Genomic DNA, 21,864 nt, shown 5'->3' with positions numbered 1-21,864 from the left:
TTGTTTAAATTACGTATTCTACGAGGCAGGAAAGAATAGGCATATAGTGGGACGCGTAGCGACCACTACGGAACAACTGGCAGTGATCACTCAGGTTGTTTAAATTACGTATTTTACGAGTCAGGAAATTATAGGCACATAGTGGGACGCGTAGCGACCACTACGAAACAACCATACCATAATAAGAACCGAATAAATAAATTGGATATTTTAGTTTAACATAGAGGAATTCTTTTTTTTGTAAGGGAACCCATCGACCGAGTTATAACCCTGGCTATAGACCCGGACGACCGGGGTTCGTTACAAAGTTTGAAATTAAAAAGGACTTTGGTTATTTGATTTCAAGCCAACGCTGACTATATTTACTTATATTCGTATAACTAAGAACGGGGAGGTTAAGCTAGACAGATAAAACTCACTTTTTCTTTAAGAAAAAACTACAAAACAAAGTAAATGTAAGGATAGAACTATATATTTTCAAGACATAAAGTTATTCAATAAATAATAAAACTAAGTAGAACGTATAAAAATATATTTATATTAAATTTTCAATATTTATTAATAATTAATAAATTAATTATAATTGTCAATATTAATATGTATGTTCAAAGGAACTTAATAATGCTAACTAAAACGTATTAAAAGTCACATTGCAGCATATTGTTTTTATTATGTGCCCAAAAAGTAGCATGGACTTTTTCCTTTTGCATTCACTGTTGATTTTAGTGAGTGACAAGCGAAAGTAAACGATCGTGATCACACATCGTTAGTGTCGGTGTGAAAATACGAACTCAAATTGCACAATGTGCAACTTTTGGCCGGCTTTGTTCTATAGGCAGCCTTTTCGAGATGTCGCCACAAAGGCGGACCAGACTCTAGAATGTGTTTGTACGCTATAAGTTTAAATGAAAGGTGTTAATGAGTATTTTAAAATGGAGGGGGCCTTAGTTCTATAGGTGGACGCCTTTTCGAGATATCGCCATTAAGGTGGATCAGGGGTGACCCTATAATGTGTTTGTACGGTATGGGTATCAAATTAAAGGTATTAATGTGGGTTTTAAAAGCGAGTGGCCCTTAGTTGTATTTGTGAAGGCGTCTTCGAGATATCGACCAAAATGTGGACCAAGGTGACCCACAACATCATCTGTTGGGTACCGGTAATTTTTTATATATGTAATACCACGAACAGTATTCCTGCCAAGATTCCATGGGCTTTTGATTTCGCCCTGCAGAAATTTTTCATTTTCTTCTACTTAATATGGTAGGTATCACACCCATTTTACAATGTTTTTTCTAAAGTTATATTTTGCGTCAAAAAAACCAATCCAATCACCACGTTTCACCCTTTTTTCATTCTTGGTATAGAATTATGGATTTTTTTTTCATTTTTCGTAATTTACGATATCGAAAAAGTGGGCGTGGTCATAGTCGGATTTCGGCCATTTTTTATACCAAGATAAAGTGAGTTCAGATAAGTACGTGAACTAAATTTAGTAAAGATATATCGATTTTTGCTCAATTTATCGTGTTAAGGGCCGAGCGGAAGGACAGACGGCCGACTGTGTATAAAAACTGGGCGTGGCTTCAACCGATTTTGCCCATTTTCACAGAAAACAGTTATCATCTTAAAAGTATGCTCCTACCAAATTTCAGAAGGATTGTAAATTTTTGTTCGATTTATTGCATCAAAAGTTTTCTAGAACAATTAAATTATAAAGGGCGGAGCCACGCCCATTTTGAAATTTTCTTTTATTTTTGTATTTTGTTGCACCATATCATTACTGGAGTTGAATGTTGGTATAATTTACTTATATACTGTAAAGATTTTAAATTTTTTGTTAAAATTATACTTAAAAAAATTTTTGTTTTAAAGTGGGCGTGTTCGTCATCCGATTTTTCTAATTTTTATTTAGCACACATATAGTAATAGGAGTAACATGTGTGCCAAATTTCATCATCATTTCTTCAACGAATGGCAAATTACAGCATGCAAAACTTTTAAATTACCTTCTTTTAAAAGTTGGCGGTGCCACGCCCACTTTCCAAATATTTACTAATTTTCTATGTTGCTTCATATGGTCAACGCACCTACCAAGTTTCATCGCTTTATCCATCTTTGGTAATGAATTATCGCACTTTTTGGTTTTTTCGAAATTTTCGATATCGAAAAAGTGGGCGTGGTTGTAGTCCGATTTCGTTCATTTTAAATAGCGATCTGAGATGAGCGCCCAGGAACCTACGTACCAAATTTCATCAAGATACCTCAAAATTTACTCAAGTTATCGTGTTTACAGACGGACGGAGGGACGGACGGACATGGCTAAATGAATTTTTTTTTTTCACCCAGATCATTTTGATATATAGAAGTTTATATCTATCTCGATTAGTTTATGCCGTTACGTATTACCGTTATGCGAACAAAGTTAGTATACTCTGTGAGCTCTGCTCAGCTGAGTATAAAAACGTTAAAAAAATGGAAATAATATTTTTTAAAAACGTTTTTCAATATTTTTAGTTTACATTTTTGCCAATATCTGATTTTTTTCAAACTCTAAAAACTTGGTCTTTCAACCTTTTTTGTTTGATAAACCGTTGCGGAGAAATTTGATTTTGAGACAACTTTTTCCCGTTTACCCCATAGTTTTGCGAAATTTTTTCTATATTCTTTTGGAGAATACAAAATAACGTTAATCTTTTTTTCTAGAAAATTCTGGTAGCGGCTTATATTGTAATTATATTTCTAAACTTATAGTAAAATCTAAATCATACCCTCTTTCCTGCTTCTTCTTCAGAAGAAAGCAGTTAGATTGAACTACAAACCTTCAACTCTTCATTTTCTTGATACAAATCTGGAGACTCCTCAGGCACCAATCTAACTCCATTTAATGAAAACGACGCAGTTATAGTACGAACTTTAGCCTTTTGATCCCATTTATCACCTTGACCTTTCAAAACTCGGGTTATTTTTGGCCCAAAAACAAGAGCTATCGTGGTTGTTGTAGAAAACTGGGTGCGAATAAACCCAAGTAGATATTTGATATCTGGGCCTGCCCTTGGAAATATGAAGAGGCTGGAAGGAAACGAATATTTGTATTTGGATCAACGAAAACAAAAATAACAGTGTTTTCAATATTTTAGGAAAAATTTCCTATGCATTTGTAACTGAAACTATGCAAATCAATCTCAAAAACGTTTCCGAAAAATTCGTTAGCTCGGGAAAATATTATTAAAATTACGAACTTTTTTGAGATGCAGCTAAGTAGCCCAATTAAATTTCAGCCTAACAAAGTACAAGTTATAAGCCTCTACATATTTGCATTCATAATAACTTTCTTGTATTTGTTTGTTTAATGGTGTGTTCAATTTATACTTATTATTTAAGAATTCATGAGCTTAACACCGGCTTATAATAATTGAATATTCAATTATTATGTTTTTCTAATAGAAACTGAAAAGAAAGAAACATTTACTGGCCCATTGCGGTGGTACCATTTCGAAAACCGCCACGTAATCATCATCAGGCAATTTCGTAATGTTATCAAAGGTTTCATCAAGTGTCGAACCGCGAATCACTCGGTGAAACTGCAGTTGCCTTAACCACTAGGCTATACTGCTTGTATTTGTTTCCTTGCTTAATTCAGTTTATCTCATTTCTACACAACAACACAATTGAGACATTCTGTCTCTATATTAATTTGTGTTTTGTAAACTCGGACTCAGTTTGACATATTAATGTTTGTTTGTTTAATGGTGTGTTCAATTTATACTCATTATTTAAGAATTCATGAGCTTAACACCGACTTATATCAATTGTGTTGTTAGTGTAGGCGGCCGCCGTAGTGTGATGGTAGCGTGCTCCGCCTAGGTACCACACCGAAGACCCTGGGTTCACGCCCTGGACAAAGCAACATCAAAATTTTAGAAACAAGTTTTTTTCAAATAGAAGAACATTTTTCTAAGCGGGGTCGCCCCTCGGCAATGTGTGGCAAGCACTCCGAGTGTATTTCTGCCATGAAAAGCTCTCAGTGAAAACTCATCTGCCTTGCAGATGCCGTTCCGAGTCGGCATAAAACAAGTAGGTCCCGTCCCACCAATTTGTAGGAAAAATTAAAAGGAGCACGACGCAAATTGGAAGAGAAGCTCGGCCTTAAATCTCTTCGGAGGTTATCGCGCCTTTCGTTTATTTTTTTATTAATTTTAGTGTAGAAATGAGATAAAGCAGGATGGCCTAGTGGTTAAAGCAAATGCAGTTTCAGCGTGTAATTCGCGTCTCGACACACGATGAAACCTTCGATAACAGTTCAAAATTGCCTGATGATGATTACTTACGTGGCGGTTTTCGAAATGGTACCATTCTTTCTTTTCCGTTTCTCTTAAAAAAACATAATAAATGAATATTCAATTATTATAAGCCCTGACTATATTTACTTATATATTAAGCTCATGAATTCTTAAACTTTTTTGTATTTCGGCCTATTAGTTAGTATATTCAAAGTATGTTTGAGTTCAACGCCAATATATAATAAAATACAGCGAATGTGTTTAAACAATATAAATATCTATCTAATATCTAATCTAATATATATTATAAATGGGAAAGTTTGGATGTTTGTATGTTTGTCCAGACGTTTGTCTTTGTGACTCAATCACGCAAGAACGGCTGGACGGATTTGGATGAAATTGGCACACATATAGCCAATAATCTAGAAGGATCTACTAGCTATATTTTATTGAAAAGGGGGGAGCTCCCCGCCCCCTAGGAACAGTTATAATTTAATTATTGTATTTTTTCGTCTCTGTGACTGAATCACGCCAGAACGTCTTCACGGATTTTGATGAAATTTGGGACACAGACAACGGTCTACTAGCGATATTTTTTTCGAACATGGAAAGGGGGGTGGGGGTCCCACGACCCCTTCGAAAATTTACTTTTTAATAATTTTTACACATTATAACCTTACCTATATTGACGTTCACCAATATTACAAACTCCATGGGTCACCCTACCCCCTTCTCGCACCTCTGGTGTTAAATCTATAAATTGTTATAATTCAATATAAATTTTCTCCTAAATCAATAGTTTTTGGTATCTGGCACACGAGATCTAAACAATTTTGGAAAAACGAGCAGTGGTCCTCTCCTTCTCCTCCCGCCATCCGCCATCCGTCCTCCTTCAATTGTTTTTATTAGCACGCTTTTATTAGCTTTACCTGTATGTTTCTATGTAACTCTTCATTCGCCTCAACGCGCCTGCTGCCTTATTAACATGGTTTTATAATTAGCTTCAAGTTATTTGTAATCCCGTTAGGGTCATATCGAGACCCTTCCGGGATCATTTCTGAATGGGGTCATTTCGGGACTTTTTCGGGACTACTTCCTGATCGTTTTGGGACCCTTCCGGGATCATTTCTGTATAGTTTTCGGGATCCGTCCGGGATCCCGTCGGGGTTATTTTGGGACATTTTCGGGACTATTTCGGGGTAATTTTGGGACTATTTCGCGATCATTTGGGGACCCTTCCGGCATCATTTCTGGATGGATTTCGATATCCGTCCGGCATCCCGTCGGGGTAATTTCGCGATCATTTGCGTACCTCTGAGAGATAAATTCTTGATGGTTTCCGGGATCACTGCGGGACTTTTTCGGGGTCATTTTGGGTCCCTTCCGGCATCATTTCTGGATGGTTTTCGGGATCCGTCCGGGATCCCGTCGGGGCCATTTCGGGGCTATTTTGGGATCATTTGGAGTATCTTCCGGCATCATTTCTGGATGGTTTTCGAGATCCGTCCGGGATCCCGTTGAGGTCATTTCGGGACTTTTTCTCGACTAATACGGAATCATTTGGGGACCCTTTCGGCATCATTTCTGGATGGTTTTCGGGATCCGTCCGGGATCCCGTCAGGGCCATTTCGGGACTATTAGGGGATCATTTGAGGACCTTTCCGGCATCATTTCTGGATGGTTTTCGGGATCCGTCCGGGATCCCATCAGGGTAATTTTGGGACTATTAAGGGATCATTTGGGGGCCTTTCCGACATAATTTCTGGATGGTTTTAGGGATCCGTCCGTGATCCCGTCGGGGTCATTTCGGGACTTTTTTGGGATCAATTGTGGTCCCTTCGGGCCCCATTTCTGGGGGGTTTTCGGGATCCGTCCGGGATACCGTCGGGATCATTTCAGGATATTTTCGGGATCATTTTGGGTCCCTTCCGGCATCATTTCTGTATGGTTTTCAGCATTCGACCGGGATCCCGTCGGGGTCATTTCGGGACTTTTTCTCGACTAATACGGGATCATTAGGGGATCCTTTCGGTATCATTTGTGGATGGTTTTCGGGATCCGTCCGGGATCCCGACGGGGTCATTTCGGGACTTTTTCGGGACTATTTCGGAATCATTTTGGGTATTTTCCGGCATCATTTCTAAATGGTTTTCGGGATCCGTCCGGGATCCCATCTGTCTGGGATTCCGTCGTGGTCATTTCGGGACTATTTCAGGATCATTTGGGGTATTTTCCGGCTTCATTTCTAGATGGTCTTCTGGATCCAACTGGGATCCCGTCGGTCTCATTTCGGGAATTTTTCTCGATTAATACGGGATCATTTGGGGGCCCTTTCGGCATCCTTTCTTGATGGTTTCCGGGATCCGTCCGGGATCCCATCAGGGGCATTTCGGGACTATTAGGGGATCATTTGGGGACGTTTCCGACATCATTTCTGGATAGTTTTCGGGATCCCGACGGGGTCATTTCGGGACAATTAGGGGATCATTTGGGGACCTTTCCGACCTTTCCGTCCGGTATCCCGTAGGGGTCATTTCGGGACTATTTCGGTATCATTTGGGGTATCTTCCGGCGTCATTTCTAAATGGTTTTCGGGCTCCCGTCGTGGTCATTTCGAGACTTTTTCTCAACTGATACGGGATCATTTGGCGACCTTGCCGGCAGCATTTCTGGATAGTTTTCGGGAGTCGTCCGGGATCCCGTAGTGGCAGTTTCAGGACTTTTTCGGGATCATTTGGGAACCTTTTCGGTATCATTTCTGGATGGTTTTCGGGATCCGTCCGGGATCCCATCACAGTCATTCCGAGATTATTAGGGGATCATTTGGGGAACTTTCCGGCATCATTTCTGGATAGATTTAGGGATCCGTCCGGGGTCATTTCGGGACTATTTCGGGATCATTTGTGGTAGCTTCCGGCATCATTTCTAGATGGATTTCGGAATCCGTCCGGGATTCCGTCGGGGTCATTTCGGGACTTTTTCTCGACTGATATGGGATCATTTGGGGCCCTTTGAACATCATTTCTAGATTGTTTTCGAGATCCGTCCGGGATCCCGTCAGGGTCATTCGGGATCATTCTGGTACCCTTCAGGGATCATTTCTGTGTGGTTCTCTGGGTAAGTCTAGAATCGTGTCGTTGTCATTTCGGGTTTTTTGGGACTATTCCGGGAACTTTTGAAGAACCTTCCGTAGCATTTCTGGATGGTTTTCGGGATCCGTCCGCGATATCGTCGGGGTCATTTCGTGGATTTTTCTGGACAATTTCGGGATCATTTGGGGATCCTATCGGGTTATCAGCTCATTTAGATCTTTTTTTACTCAATTACAGAAATAAAATGCATTAGACAGAAAAAAAATTTTAAACAGATAACTTGATAAGCAGGCTAAAGTGAATAGCCCATATATTTAATTTTTTCCTTGCGGACGGGGCCGCGGGTAAAGGCTAGTATATATACATATATTTGTCGAATTTTTTGTATTGCCGATATTTCGACTTCAATCTGGAGTCATCTTCAGGACTGAAAACACGAAAAACATTTATTGAAACACACATACATAATTGTACAATTTTCGCAAGTGCCAACTTACACTTATGACTGTATGAAAGCGACAAAAAACAGCAAATAATGCCAACTGACAACTAAGAATTTCTCATGCACAGAATTAACAGTTACAAGATGTGCGTAGGCGCCACGAATGGCATAAATTAAAAACAAATCTTTTAGCGGTCGTAAGATTTTCAGCTGTTATAAGTAAAATTTACAAAATTAATATTATTTCAACACCAATAGCAGCCAGCCCAGTACTCATATTTTGTTTACTTAATCAAAAATTTACTTCATTAAAAAACTCAAAATAACAAAAATTTTGAAAACGTTTATATATCGTTTGTTCAGGCTAATTCACTTTAAATTATTTTTAAAAACGTTGCTTGTTGGGATGTATGTATAAGTATATTTTTATACATGTATTTTTGAATTTTTTTCATTTCAAAAATATGAATTATCCGCCTGGTTTTTTTTTTACTAATTATGTAAATAATTTATTTTGTATGGCTGCCGCCCATGCTTAAATAATAAATACATCAAGCCTTGTATTGTATTTGTTGGCCTTTTCAATGTTTAATCGACTAAACTGAGATTTTATAACAATTAGTATGAAGAAGTTGGGTAAAGGGAATAGTGACCCGTTGCTTTAATACTTTTTTTACACACGCTACTGCAATTCACTAACACTAACAAAGCCCGCGAGTTAGTGCAACAGAAAATACACTACTGTACCGATAACATCATCCCATGTATGATATAGAATCAGTAGTTTACATAAAAAGTATGGTCCTCTTTAAACATTGTCTATCTATCTATTAACCATTATCAGAAACCAAAATATTGTAAGCAAAGATAAGATTTCTATTTAAACATAAACCAAATACAAACATAAACAAAACCAAATAAAATATTATCAGCGAACAAAAGATTCCTATTCAACCATTGTAAGCATAGATAAGATTTCTACTTAAACATTATCAGCAAGATCCTTTTTTTGAACATTATCAGCAGCCACTAAACAAAAGAAACCAGAGCATGTAAATAGACGATTAAGCATAGAAATAAGTTAGTCTTCTATTACACTGAAGCATATGAACTTCAGTTTAGAATTCATTAAAGTACATATAGATACAAATAAAGTATATTGTTTTATTTAAAATCGAAAGTACATACTTAACTGGGGGCTCAATAAGTGAATAAGTGAATAAGTGAATAATAAAAGGAACTCCTAAAAAATCAAATTCCACACGTCCTGAAAAAGAGGGCAAGGAGAACCAGAAAATAAAACTGGACCTCTTCTGCAAAAAACGATTACAAGTGTTTGACCAAAGCAGGGGAATCATTATGGAAGCAAGGTTAGTAACCTTGGAACAAGCTCATGCCGCTATAGAAGCACAATTTGCCCAGCTGCGGCAAGCGCAAGTACCTAATATCGAAGAATTCCAACCGATAAGTCCCAGGATAAACAATGCAAATGAAATAAATCTGAGACTATTCGAACGGCTACCAGTGTTCAACGGAGACACATCCAAATACAGGACATGGAGGGCAACCATTATATCAGCAATGAGTCCCATAGAAGCCTTTATTAATACCAAACCATATTACGATGCATTATTTATAATACGTCACACGAAGATCGAAGGAGAACCAGCAAATCTTCTACAGAATCATGGCACAGTGTTCCACTTACAAGCAATACTCAATCGCCTAGATTACAGCTACCGATACTAGAAGCTATAACGCCCTCATAGAGGAAATGAAAAGACAAATACAAGGAAAACAGACGCTATCCGAATTCCACAGCAAGATCTGTCAAATCTTTAATTTAGCAATGACTAAATGTGAAATTGATTACCCAGGGAATACTCACTCTCTACAGCAGGTCACAAAAGAAATGGCCATAGATTGCTTCCGCAATGGCATAAATGATGAATTTACTCAACACACATTATATGCAGCAAAATCAAGAGATTTAGAAAGTGCATACGCAATTGCCACGGAGATTCTTTATAAAAGGAACTTGGGGGTGGGGAGGGAGGGATGGCCTGAAGGTTTAATGTGGCCATATAAATCGTTCCCGAGATGGTCGGGCCAGCACTTTAATGGTGCTGTGTTACCGGAGCGTATCGGATCTGTATCCGACAAAGGACCATCACATCGATAACACTCCCCAAAGCCTTCGGGGAGTAACTAATCGCTACAACAACAACAACAAAAACAACAGGTATCAACCAGGAGTTCAACCTATTCCCCATATGGGAAGATCAAACCCGACACCAATGGACGTGGATACATCAATAGGAAGATTCCGGCAATCCACGAATAATCAGCATCAACAACAGCAATCGTATCAACAGAATCCTTTCAGAAACAACTATGAACGACAAAGAGCAGGATATGCACCTTTTAATCCCAATAGAGGAGAACCATTTAAACGAAACCACCAACCAACGTCATCAAGATCCAGTTAAACAATTTGTTAGTAGAACTCTGAATGGTTCAAACACAATAAACTCAGCTAAGAAGATAAGAATGCTAGGACAAGAATTAGTATTTTTTGAAATCGAAGAATTAAAAGAATTTGATATGATATTAGGAGAACAATCCTTGAGAGAAATGAAGGCTAAGATAGATCTGTTCGAATATAAAATGATGTATGTCAGGAGAAGAAAGAAGAAAGAAGAAATGGATGTCAGTCAAGTAAATTTCACAATAGATGAGAGCAAATATAAAAAAGAGGTTGAAGAAATTATGAGAATTAATGAGGAAACAAATCCTATTTTACCATTTACAACAACAATTGAAGCCACGATTCGCACTAAAACTGAAGAGCCAATATGGACGAAACAGTACCCTTACCCCTTTTCAGACAATAATTTCATAAATAAAGAAATAAATAAAATGCTAGAGAATAATATAATTAAACCCAGTAAGAGTCCCTATAACTCACCCGTTTGGACTGTACCAAAGAAAGGAACTGAAGAGTTAGGAAACCCTAAGAGAAGAATGGTCATAGACTTCCAGAAAGTGAATAGCGAAACCATTACCGATAGATATCCCATACCTGATGTCAACATGACAATACAGAATTTAGGTAAAGAAACTGTTTTTACAACCCTAGATTTGGAAGCAGGTTTCCATCAGATAAAAATCAAGGAGTCAGACACCGAAAAGACAGCCTTTAGCATAAACGGAGCAAAATATGAATTCTTAAGGCTGCCGTTTGGACTAAAGAATGCACCTTCAATATTTCAAAGATGCGTAGATGACATATTAAAAAATTACATAGGAAAATTCGTACATGTAAATATAGACGATGTGTTAATATATTCATCCTCACATGATGAACATATGGAACACATAAGAATTGTTATAAATGCACTGCGTCAAGCAAATATGAAGATTTCATATGAAAAATCTCATTTTTTCAAAGACAGCACTGAATATTTAGGACATATTATTAAACATAACAGAATAACTGTAGACCCACAAAAAATTGAGACCATAAAAAACTACCCTGTGCCTATGAATCTGAAAGAATTAAGATCATTTTTGGGGCTAGCAGGATATTATAGAAAATTCATCAAAGACTACGCCAAGATTACCAAACCCCTAACATTGTTTTTAAGAGGAGAAAACGGTATCGTAAAGAAAAAGCAAAGTGAAAGAATGCAAATAAAATTAGATGAGGAAGCCATAAAAGCGATGAATATATTAAAAAAGGAATTACAAGCACAAGTCGAACTCTTTCAACCCGATTTCAATAAACCCTTTGATTTAACCACGGACGCAAGTAATTTTGCCATAGGAGCTGTGTTATCCCAAGGTAGAAATCCCATTTGTTTTATATCCAGAACACTAAGCGAGACGGAACAAAAATATAGCACAAACGAAAAAGAGTTATTAGCCATAATTTGGGCACTACAAAAACTCAGAAACTATTTATATGGACGATCAGACCTTACAATCTATACGGATCATCAGTCCTTAACCTACTCTATTTCAGAGAAGAACCCTAATAATAAACTAAAAAGGTGGAAAAACCAAATAGAAGAATACGGTGCCAAATTGGTATACAAACCAGGTTCTCAAAACATCGTTGCGGATGCACTAAGTCGGCAACAAATTAATCAATTAACCGACTCAGAATCGCAGCACTCTCAACTCAGCTCACCTACTGAAACCATAAGAAGGGTAGGCACTAGCTTAAACCATTTTAATAATCAAATTATTATCCAAACTAACAATGGATTAGTAAGAATAGAAAGTAAAAATATATTCGGAAAATTTAGACATACCATATACTTCACAACTATAGAACAATTGATGTGATATTAAAGGCGTACTACACCCAAACAATATTAACGCCATAATCACTACCGAAGAAATTCTATACAAAATAAAAACTACACTAGTACAAACTTTCCCAACCACTACTTTTGTAATAACAAATGCATTAGTCAGAGACATCACTGACGAAAATGAACAGAATGAGATAGTTGAACAAATACACAGAAGAGCACATAGAAATTATAGAAATAATATAAAAGAACTGTCTGAGAGCTATTACTGGCCTAACATGCGAGATATGGCAAAGAAGGCAGCACAAATATGTGAGATATGTAAAAAATGTAAATACGACAGACGTTCTAATAAATTACTTTACGGAAAAACACCAATACCAAATGAAGTAGGTACACATCTGCACATGGATACATTTTTTTTGGACAACCAAATATATATAACTACAGTAGATAGATACTCAAAATTCTGCTATATAAGAAAAATACCAGATAAGAAAAACTCATACATATATTTGAATGAAATACTATCCCAAATATTCCCATAGGCAACGAACATAACAACTGATAACGACCCGACATATGTTAATGTAGTAGCAAAATCCTTATACGATCGACTACATATACAGCACACAGCAGTGCCACCACAACATTCGACAACGAACGGTCAAGTAGAGCGGACGCACAGCACAATAGTGGAGCTAACTAACTTACTAGTAAAGGAAACCAAAGGTAAACACGAAGAGATAATATTCGAAGCAGTACGACAGTACAATAAAACCATTCACTCGGTCACAGGACATAAACCCGAGGAAGTTTTTTCCAACAGGGGAGGATACGACTATACAGTCATCAGAAACAGAATTCGTTATAAGCAAGAAAGAGATATCACCCAACAGAAGGCACCGAACAAACAAATTATTTACGAGAAAGGTGATATTATTTACGTTAAGAGAAGCCGAAGAAATAAAAAACACGATAGATTTATGAAAAAAATAATTGAACAGGATAACGGTAAAACAGTCACAACAACTGATGAAAGAATAATACACAAAGACAACATCCGTACGAACTAGAAATGAATCTCACAATAATAATAATCTTGCTGTGCATAAACAGAATTAGTTCAGACACAAGTATTACAGACCTGAAAGGAAAAGATTATATATTAATAGAAACGAATCCAGCTTTTATATTTGATAGCTATGATTATTTATATCATATTACAAATTTAACTAGAATATTAACACCTTACCAAAATATATTAAACTCAAAATATAATTCAAATCCTGAAGTGAAAATATTACACCGAAAAATTGAAATATTAATAAAACAGATTAATCCAGTTAATAGATTTAAAAGAGGATTAAACGCTTTAGGGACAATATTAAAATGGATAACAGGTACACCAGACCACGATGATGAAGTAGAGATACAGACAAGAATCAATCAACTAATTGAGGGACACAATAAACAAAAAATAATAAATAGTAATTTCGAAAAAATTTTAAACAAATTAAACCCCAAGGATTTCTCTGAAAAATTAATACTCACAGAAGTCTACAATGAACTTAATACTCTCCTAACTACAATTAATTTAGCAAAAAATAACAACTTCCTGTCAACTTCATTGGACTTAGAAGAAATTACAGAAATCATTGCGAAAGAAAAAACAAATGTTTTAACCATAAATATTTTAGAATATGCAGAAATTAAAATTGTTAAATTCAAACAAAACTTTGTAACAGTTTACAAATACCCAAAAATCAAAGAAAAATGTGAAAAATTCAATACAAATATTAGAGAAAAATAATGCTCAATGTAAAATGATAAAAGAAAAGAATCCACCCTTTATTAATTATGGTAACGGAAACATTATTATTAGCGGATTGAATATATTAAACAACGAGATTTTAGATGGAGATTTTTCAATTTATTTCAAAACCAATATAACATTAAATAACGAAGTATATATAAACATTAGGGAAACTATGGTAAAAATACTCCATAAAAAGCATAAAGAAAATCTAGATATATTAGAATACTTAGAATCACAATCAGAATACAAGTTCAATAAGCTAGACGAAATATTATCCATATTTGTACCAATTGAACAAAATCCAATCAAGACTACATTTATAACTATATTAATTATAACCCTATTAATCACAATAACCAAACTATTATTAGAATTTAGAGTAAGGAGAAAGAATATACTTTATCAAAGAGCACTAATACAATGTCAAAAAGACCATGAAGAAGAAAACAAAAATTACTAGAGTCCAAATTGTAAATGAGGACATTTAATTTTAAGAGGGAGGAGAGTTAGTGCAACAGAAAATACACTACTGTACCGATAACATCATCCCATGTATGATATAGAATCAGTAGTTTACATAAAAAGTATGGTCCTCTTTAAACATTGTCTATCTATCTATTAACCATTATCAGAAACCAAAACATTGTAAGCAAAGATAAGATTTCTATTTAAACATAAACCAAATACAAACATAAACAAAACCAAATAAAATATTATCAGCGAACAAAAGATTCCTATTCAACCATTGTAAGCATAGATAAGATTTCTACTTAAACATTATCAGCAAGATCCTTTTTTTGAACATTATCAGCAGCCACTAAACAAAAGAAACCAGAGCATATAAATAGACGATTAAGCATAGAAATAAGTTAGTCTTCTATTACACTGAAGCATATGAACTTCAGTTTAGAATTCATTAAAGTACATATAGATACAAATAAAGTATATTGTTTTATTTAAAATCGAAAGTACATACTTAACTGGGGGCTCAATAAGTGAATAAGTGAATAAGTGAATAATAAAAGGAACTCCTAAAAAATCAAATTCCACACGTGCTGAAAAAGAGGGCAAGGAGAACCAGAAAATAAAACTGGACCTCTTCCGCAAAAAACGATTACAAGTGTTTGACCAAAGCAGGGGAATCATTATGGAAGCAAGGTTAGTAACCTTGGAACAAGCTCATGCCGCTATAGAAGCACAATTAGCCCAGCTGCGGCAAGCGCAAGTACCTAATATCGAAGAATTCCAACCGATAAGTCCCAGGATAAACATTGCAAATGAAATAAATCTGAGACTATTCGAACGGCTACCAGTGTTCAACGGAGACACATCCAAATACAGGACATGGAGGGCAACCATTATATCAGCAATGAGTCCCATAGAAGCCTTTATTAATACCAAACCATATTACGATGCATTATTTATAATACGTCACACGAAGATCGAAGGAGAACCAGCAAATCTTCTACAGAATCATGGCACAGTGTTCCACTTACAAGCAATACTCAATCGCCTAGATTACAGCTACCGATACTAGAAGCTATAACGCCCTCATAGAGGAAATGAAAAGACAAATACAAGGAAAACAGACGCTATCCGAATTCCACAGCAAGATCTGTCAAATCTTTAATTTAGCAATGACTAAATGTGAAATTGATTACCCAGGGAATACTCACTCTCTACAGCAGGTCACAAAAGAAATGGCCATAGATTGCTTCCGCAATGGCATAAATGATGAATTTACTCAACACACATTATATGCAGCAAAACCAAGAGATTTAGAAAGTGCATACGCAATTGCCACGGAGATTCTTTATAAAAGGCAGAATAATCCGATACGACGAGAAGCGTATAACTACCCTAAACAGCCACAAAATGAAAGGAGGTATCAACCAGGAGTTCAACCTATTCCCCATATGGGAAGATCAAACCCGACACCAATGGACGTGGATACATCAATAGGAAGATTCCGGCAATCCACGAATAATCAGCATCAACAACAGCAATCGTATCAACAGAATCCTTTCAGAAAAAACTATGAACGACAAAGAGCAGGATATGCACCTTTTAATCCCAATAGAGGAGAACCATTTAAACGAAACCACCAACCAACGTCATCAAGATATAATATAGTACCGCAGAAACTACAAAGGATCAATCAAATAACGGATAATAATAGTGATCAGTCATTAAAGGTAAATATAGATGAAAGTGAATTTGAAAATAGAGCTACTTTTTTAGACGAGTAAATAATCTGCCGTGTCTTCAGATTATTTTACATGATAATAAAAAACTTTTAGTTTTAATAGACACAGGCTCGACATTAAATTATATTAGGAAAAATATTCCAAATGGAAAGACCTTTCCAGTTAAACAATTTGTTAGTAGAACTCTGAATGGTTCAAACACAATAAACTCAGCTAAGAAGATAAGAATGCTAGGACAAGAATTAGTATTTTTTGAAATCGAAGAATTAAAAGAATTTGATATGATATTAGGAGAACAATCCTTGAGAGAAATGAAGGCTAAGATAGATCTGTTCGAATATAAAATGATGTATGTCAGGAGAACAGAGCAGAAGAAAAAAGAAATGGATGTCAGTCAAGTAAATTTCACAATAGATGAGAGCAAATATAAAAAAGAGGTTGAAGAAATTATGAGAATTAATGAGGAAACAAATCCTATTTTACCATTTACAACAACAATTGAAGCCACGATTCGCACTAAAACTGAAGAGCCAATATGGACGAAACAGTACCCTTACCCCTTTTCAGACAATAATTTCATAAATAAAGAAATAAATAAAATGCTAGAGAATAATATAATTAAACCCAGTAAGAGTCCCTATAACTCACCCGTTTGGACTGTACCAAAGAAAGGAACTGACGAGTTAGGAAACCCTAAGAGAAGAATGGTCATAGACTTCCAGAAATTGAATAGCGAAACCATTACCGATAGATATCCCATACCTGATGTCAACATGACAATACAGAATTTAGGTAAAGCAACTGTTTTTACAACCCTAGATTTGGAAGCAGGTTTCCATCAGATAAAAATCAAGGAGTCAGACACCGAAAAGACAGCCTTTAGCATAAACGGAGCAAAATATGAATTCTTAAGGCTGCCGTTTGGACTAAAGAATGCACCTTCAATATTTCAAAGATGCGTAGATGACATATTAAGAAATTACATAGGAAAATTCGTACATGTATATATAGACGATGTGTTAATATATTAATCCTCACATGATGAACATATGGAACACATAAGAATTGTTATAAATGCACTGCGTCAAGCAAATATGAAAAATCTCATTTTTTCAAAGACAGCACTGAATATTTAGGACATATTATTAAACATAACAGAATAACTGTAGACCCACAAAAAATTGAGACCATAAAGAACTACCCTGCGCCTATGAATCTGAAAGAATTAAGATCATTTTTAGGGCTAGCAGGATATTATAGAAAATTAATCAAAGACTACGCCAAGATTACCAAACCCCTAACATTGTTTTTAAGAGGAGAAAACGGTATCGTAAAGAAAAAGCAAAGTGAAAGAATGCAAATAAAATTAGATGAGGAAGCCATAAAAGCGATGCATATATTAAAAAAGGAATTACAAGCACAAGTCGAACTCTTTCAACCCGATTTCAATAAACCCTTTGATTTAACCACGGACGCAAGTAATTTTGCCATAGGAGCTGTGTTATCCCAAGGTAGAAATCGCATTTGTTTTATATCCAGAACACTAAGCGAGACGGAACAAAAATATAGCACAAACGAAAAAGAGTTATTAGCCATAATTTGGGCACTACAAAAACTCAGAAACTATTTATATGGACGATCAGACCTTACAATCTATACGGATCATCAGTCCTTAACCTACTCTATTTCAGAGAAAAACCCTAATAATAAACTAAAAAGGTGGAAAAACCAAATAGAAGAATACGGTGCCAAATTGGTATACAAACCAGGTTCTCAAAACATCGTTGCGGATGCACTAAGTCAGCAACAAATTAATCAATTAACCGACTCAGAATCGCAGCAGTCTCAACTCAGCTCACCCACCGACACCATAAGAAGGGTAGGCATTAGCTTAAACCATTTTAATAATCAAATTATTATCCAAACTAACAATGGATTAGTAAGAATAGAAAGTAAAAATATATTCGGAAAATTTAGACATACCATATACTTCACAACTATAGAACAATTGATAAGTGATATTAAAGGCGTACTACACCCAAACAATATTAACGCCATAATCACTACCGAAGAAATTCTATACAAAATAAAAACTACACTAGTACAAACTTTCCCAACCACTACTTTTGTAATAACAAATGCATTAGTCAGAGACATCACTGACGAAAATGAACAGAATGAGATAGTTGAACAAATACACAGAAGAGCACATAGAAATTATAGAAATAATATAAAAGAACTGTCTGAGAGCTATTACTGGCCTAACATGCGAGATATGGCAAAGAAGGCAGCACAAATATGTGAGATATGTAAAAAATGTAAATACGACAGACGTCCTAATAAATTACTTTACGGAAAGACACCAATAACAAATGAAGTAGGTACACATCTGCACATGGATAAATTTTTTTTGGACAACCAAATATATAAAACTACAGTAGATAGATACTCAAAATTCTGCTATATAAGAAAAATACCAGATAAGCAAAACTCATACATATATTTGAATGAAATACTATCCCAAATATTCCCATACGCAACGAACCTAACAACTGATAACGACCCGACATATGTTAATGTAGTAGCAAAATCCTTATACGATCGACTACATATACAGCACACAGCAGTGCCACCACAACATTCGACAACGAACGGTCAAGTAGAGCGGACGCACAGCACAATAGTGGAGCTAACTAACTTACTAGTAAAGGAAACCAAAGGTAAACACGAAGAGGTAATATTCGAAGCAGTACTACAGTACAATAAAACCATTCACTCGGTCACAGGACATAAACCCGAGGACGTTTTTTTCAACAGGGGAGGATACGACTATACAGTCATCAGAAACAGAATTCGTTATAAGCAAGAAAGAGATATCACCCAACAGAAGGCACCGAACAAACAAATTATTTACGAGAAAGGTGATATTATTTACGTTAAGAGAAGCCGAAGAAATAAAAAACACGATAGATTTATGAAAAAAATAATTGAACAGGATAACGGTAAAACAGTCACAACAACTGATAAAAGAATAATACACAAAGATAACATCCGTACGAACTAGAAATGAATCTCACAATAATAATAATCTTGCTGTGCATGAACAGAATTAGTTCAGACACAAGTATTACAGACCTGAAAGGAAAATATTATATATTAATAGAAACGAATCCAGCTTTTATATTTGATAGCTATGATTATTTATATCATATTACAAATTTAACTAGAATATTAACACCTTACCAAAATATATTAAACTCAAAATATAATTCAAATCCTGAAGTGAAAATATTACACCGAAAAATTGAAATATTAATAAAACAGATTTATCCAGTTAATAGATTTAAAAGAGGATTAAACGCTGTAGGGACAATATTAAAATGGATTACAGGTACACCAGACCACGATGATGAAGTAGAGATACGGACAAGAATCAATCAACTAATTGAGGGACACAATAAACAAAAAATAATAAATAGTAATTTCGAAAAAATGTTAAACAAATTAAACCCCAAGGATTTCTCTGAAAAATTAATACTCACAGAAGTCTACAATGAACTTAATACTCTCCTAACTATAATTAATTTAGCAAAAAATAACAACTTCCTGTCAACTTCATTGGACTTAGAAGAAATTACAGAAATCATTGCGAAAGAAAAAACAAATGTTTTAACCATAAATATTTTAGAATATGCAGAAATTAAAATTGTTAAATTCAAACAAAACTTTGTAACAGTTTACAAATACCCAAAAATCAAAGAAAAATGTGAACAATTCTACATCCACTCATTAGCTTCAAAAAAAGGAAAATTAGTTATGGATAAAAATATTGCTTTATGTAAAGGAAATCAATACGTAAGAATCAATAAATGTAAAGATTTTATAGATCAAACTATATGTAAGCAGAATAAAAAGGACGGATGTACAATACAAATATTAGAGAAAAATAATGCTCAATGTAAAATGATAAAAGAAAAGAATCCACCCTTTATTAATTATGGTAACGGAAACATTATTATTAGCGGATTGAATATATTAAACAACGAGATTTTAGATGGAGATTTTTCAATTTATTTCAAAACCAATATAACATTAAATAACGAAGTATATATAAACATTAGGGAAACTATGGTAAAAATACTCCATAAAAAGCATAAAGAAAATCTAGATATATTAGAATACTTAGAATCTCAATCAGAATACAAGTTCAATAATCTAGACGAAATATTATCCATATTTGTACCAATTGAACAAAATCCAATCAAGACTACATTTATAACTATATTAATTATAACCCTATTAATCACAATAACCAAACTATTATTAGAATTTAGAGTAAGGAGAAGGAATATACTTTATCAAAGAGCACTAATACAATGTCAAAAAGACCATGAAGAAAGAAAACAAAAATTACTAGAGTCCAAATTGTAAATGAGGACATTTAATTTTAAGAGGGAGGAGAGTTAGTGCAACAGAAAATACACTACTGTACCGATAACATCATCCCATGTATGATATAGAATCAATAGTTTACATAAAAAGTATGGTCCTCTTTAAACATTGTCTATCTATCTATTAACCATTATCAGAAACCAAAACATTGTAAGCAAAGATAAGATTTCTATTTAAACATAAACCAAATACAAACATAAACAAAACCAAATAAAATATTATCAGCGAACAAAAGATTCCTATTCAACCATTGTAAGCATATATAAGATTTCTACTTAAACATTATCAGCATGATCCTTTTTTTGAACATTATCAGCAGCCACTAAACAAAAGAAACCAGAGCATATAAATAGACGATTAAGCATAGAAATAAGTTAGTCTTCTATTACACTGAAGCATATGAACTTCAGTTTAGAATTCATTAAAGTACATATAGATACAAATAAAGTATATTGTTTTATTTAAAATCGAAAGTACATACTTAACTCCCGCATGTGCAGAACATATATTCAATTCAATTCAATTCAATTCAATTCTATTTATTTAACACATTTGTACCATTGAGACTATTGTCTCTTAAAGTACATCGATATTTGGATATGTGTACAATATAATAATGTGAGTATAACAATATTTATATTAATATGAAAAAAATAACAGAAATAGACAATGTAGATTCGAGAAAATAGCTAGAATAGTGTTTTTCGTATATCAAAAAATTCAGACAAAGCCAATTTAAAGCGCGATGCATTGGGCTCATTTTTAATAAAATTAGGTAATGAGTTCCATACTTTGATAGTACTGACAAAGAACGTCCTTGATGATGAGAGATATTTATGGCGTGGAACGATGAGGTTACAGGTTCTGTCAGATCTAGCAAAACATAAATTTCGGAATAGGTATTCTGGTTGTTTTTTATAAATTAATTTATTCAGGAAAATTAGATTGCGATAGTTTAGGAAGGTAGTAAGACTGCAATCAAGTATTTTAAACGAAAACTCTCATATGTGGTCAAATTTACGCTTCAAGTAGATATATCTTGCACAATTGTTCAATGCAAGTTGCTTATTTCTAGACCTGCAGTCTATATCACAAAACACTAACACTCCCAACGAAATGAAAGGAACTATTAGTGATCTGACTAACATTAATTTGACATTTGGAGGAATGAAAGCAGCTGTGTACCACAATTTCCTTAACACAAAATAAATATTTGATAAAACGTAGTTAATATCATCAACACAGTTAAAAT

At 34.8% G+C, this 21,864-nt stretch overlaps 1 protein-coding gene across 4 annotated transcripts in view; it reads right to left on the bottom strand.

Moving 5' to 3' along the window:
* Positions 1-21,864, bottom strand: part of LOC137240343 (probable G-protein coupled receptor CG31760) — a 1,391,529-nt gene that overhangs the window by 208,791 nt on the left and 1,160,874 nt on the right. For all 4 annotated transcript variants that reach the window (XM_067766452.1, XM_067766451.1, XM_067766453.1 and 1 more), the window contains one exon: positions 2,821-3,070. In XM_067766452.1, the coding sequence (XP_067622553.1) occupies positions 2,821-3,070 (250 nt within the window). The remainder of the gene's footprint in view (positions 1-2,820; positions 3,071-21,864) is intronic.

This window comes from Eurosta solidaginis, chromosome 2 (assembly GCF_040869045.1).
Source record: "Eurosta solidaginis isolate ZX-2024a chromosome 2, ASM4086904v1, whole genome shotgun sequence".
Lineage (NCBI taxonomy): Eukaryota > Metazoa > Arthropoda > Insecta > Diptera > Tephritidae > Eurosta > Eurosta solidaginis.
Note: the sequence above shows the minus strand (reverse complement) of the source record. Positions and strands in the feature narration are given on the sequence as shown.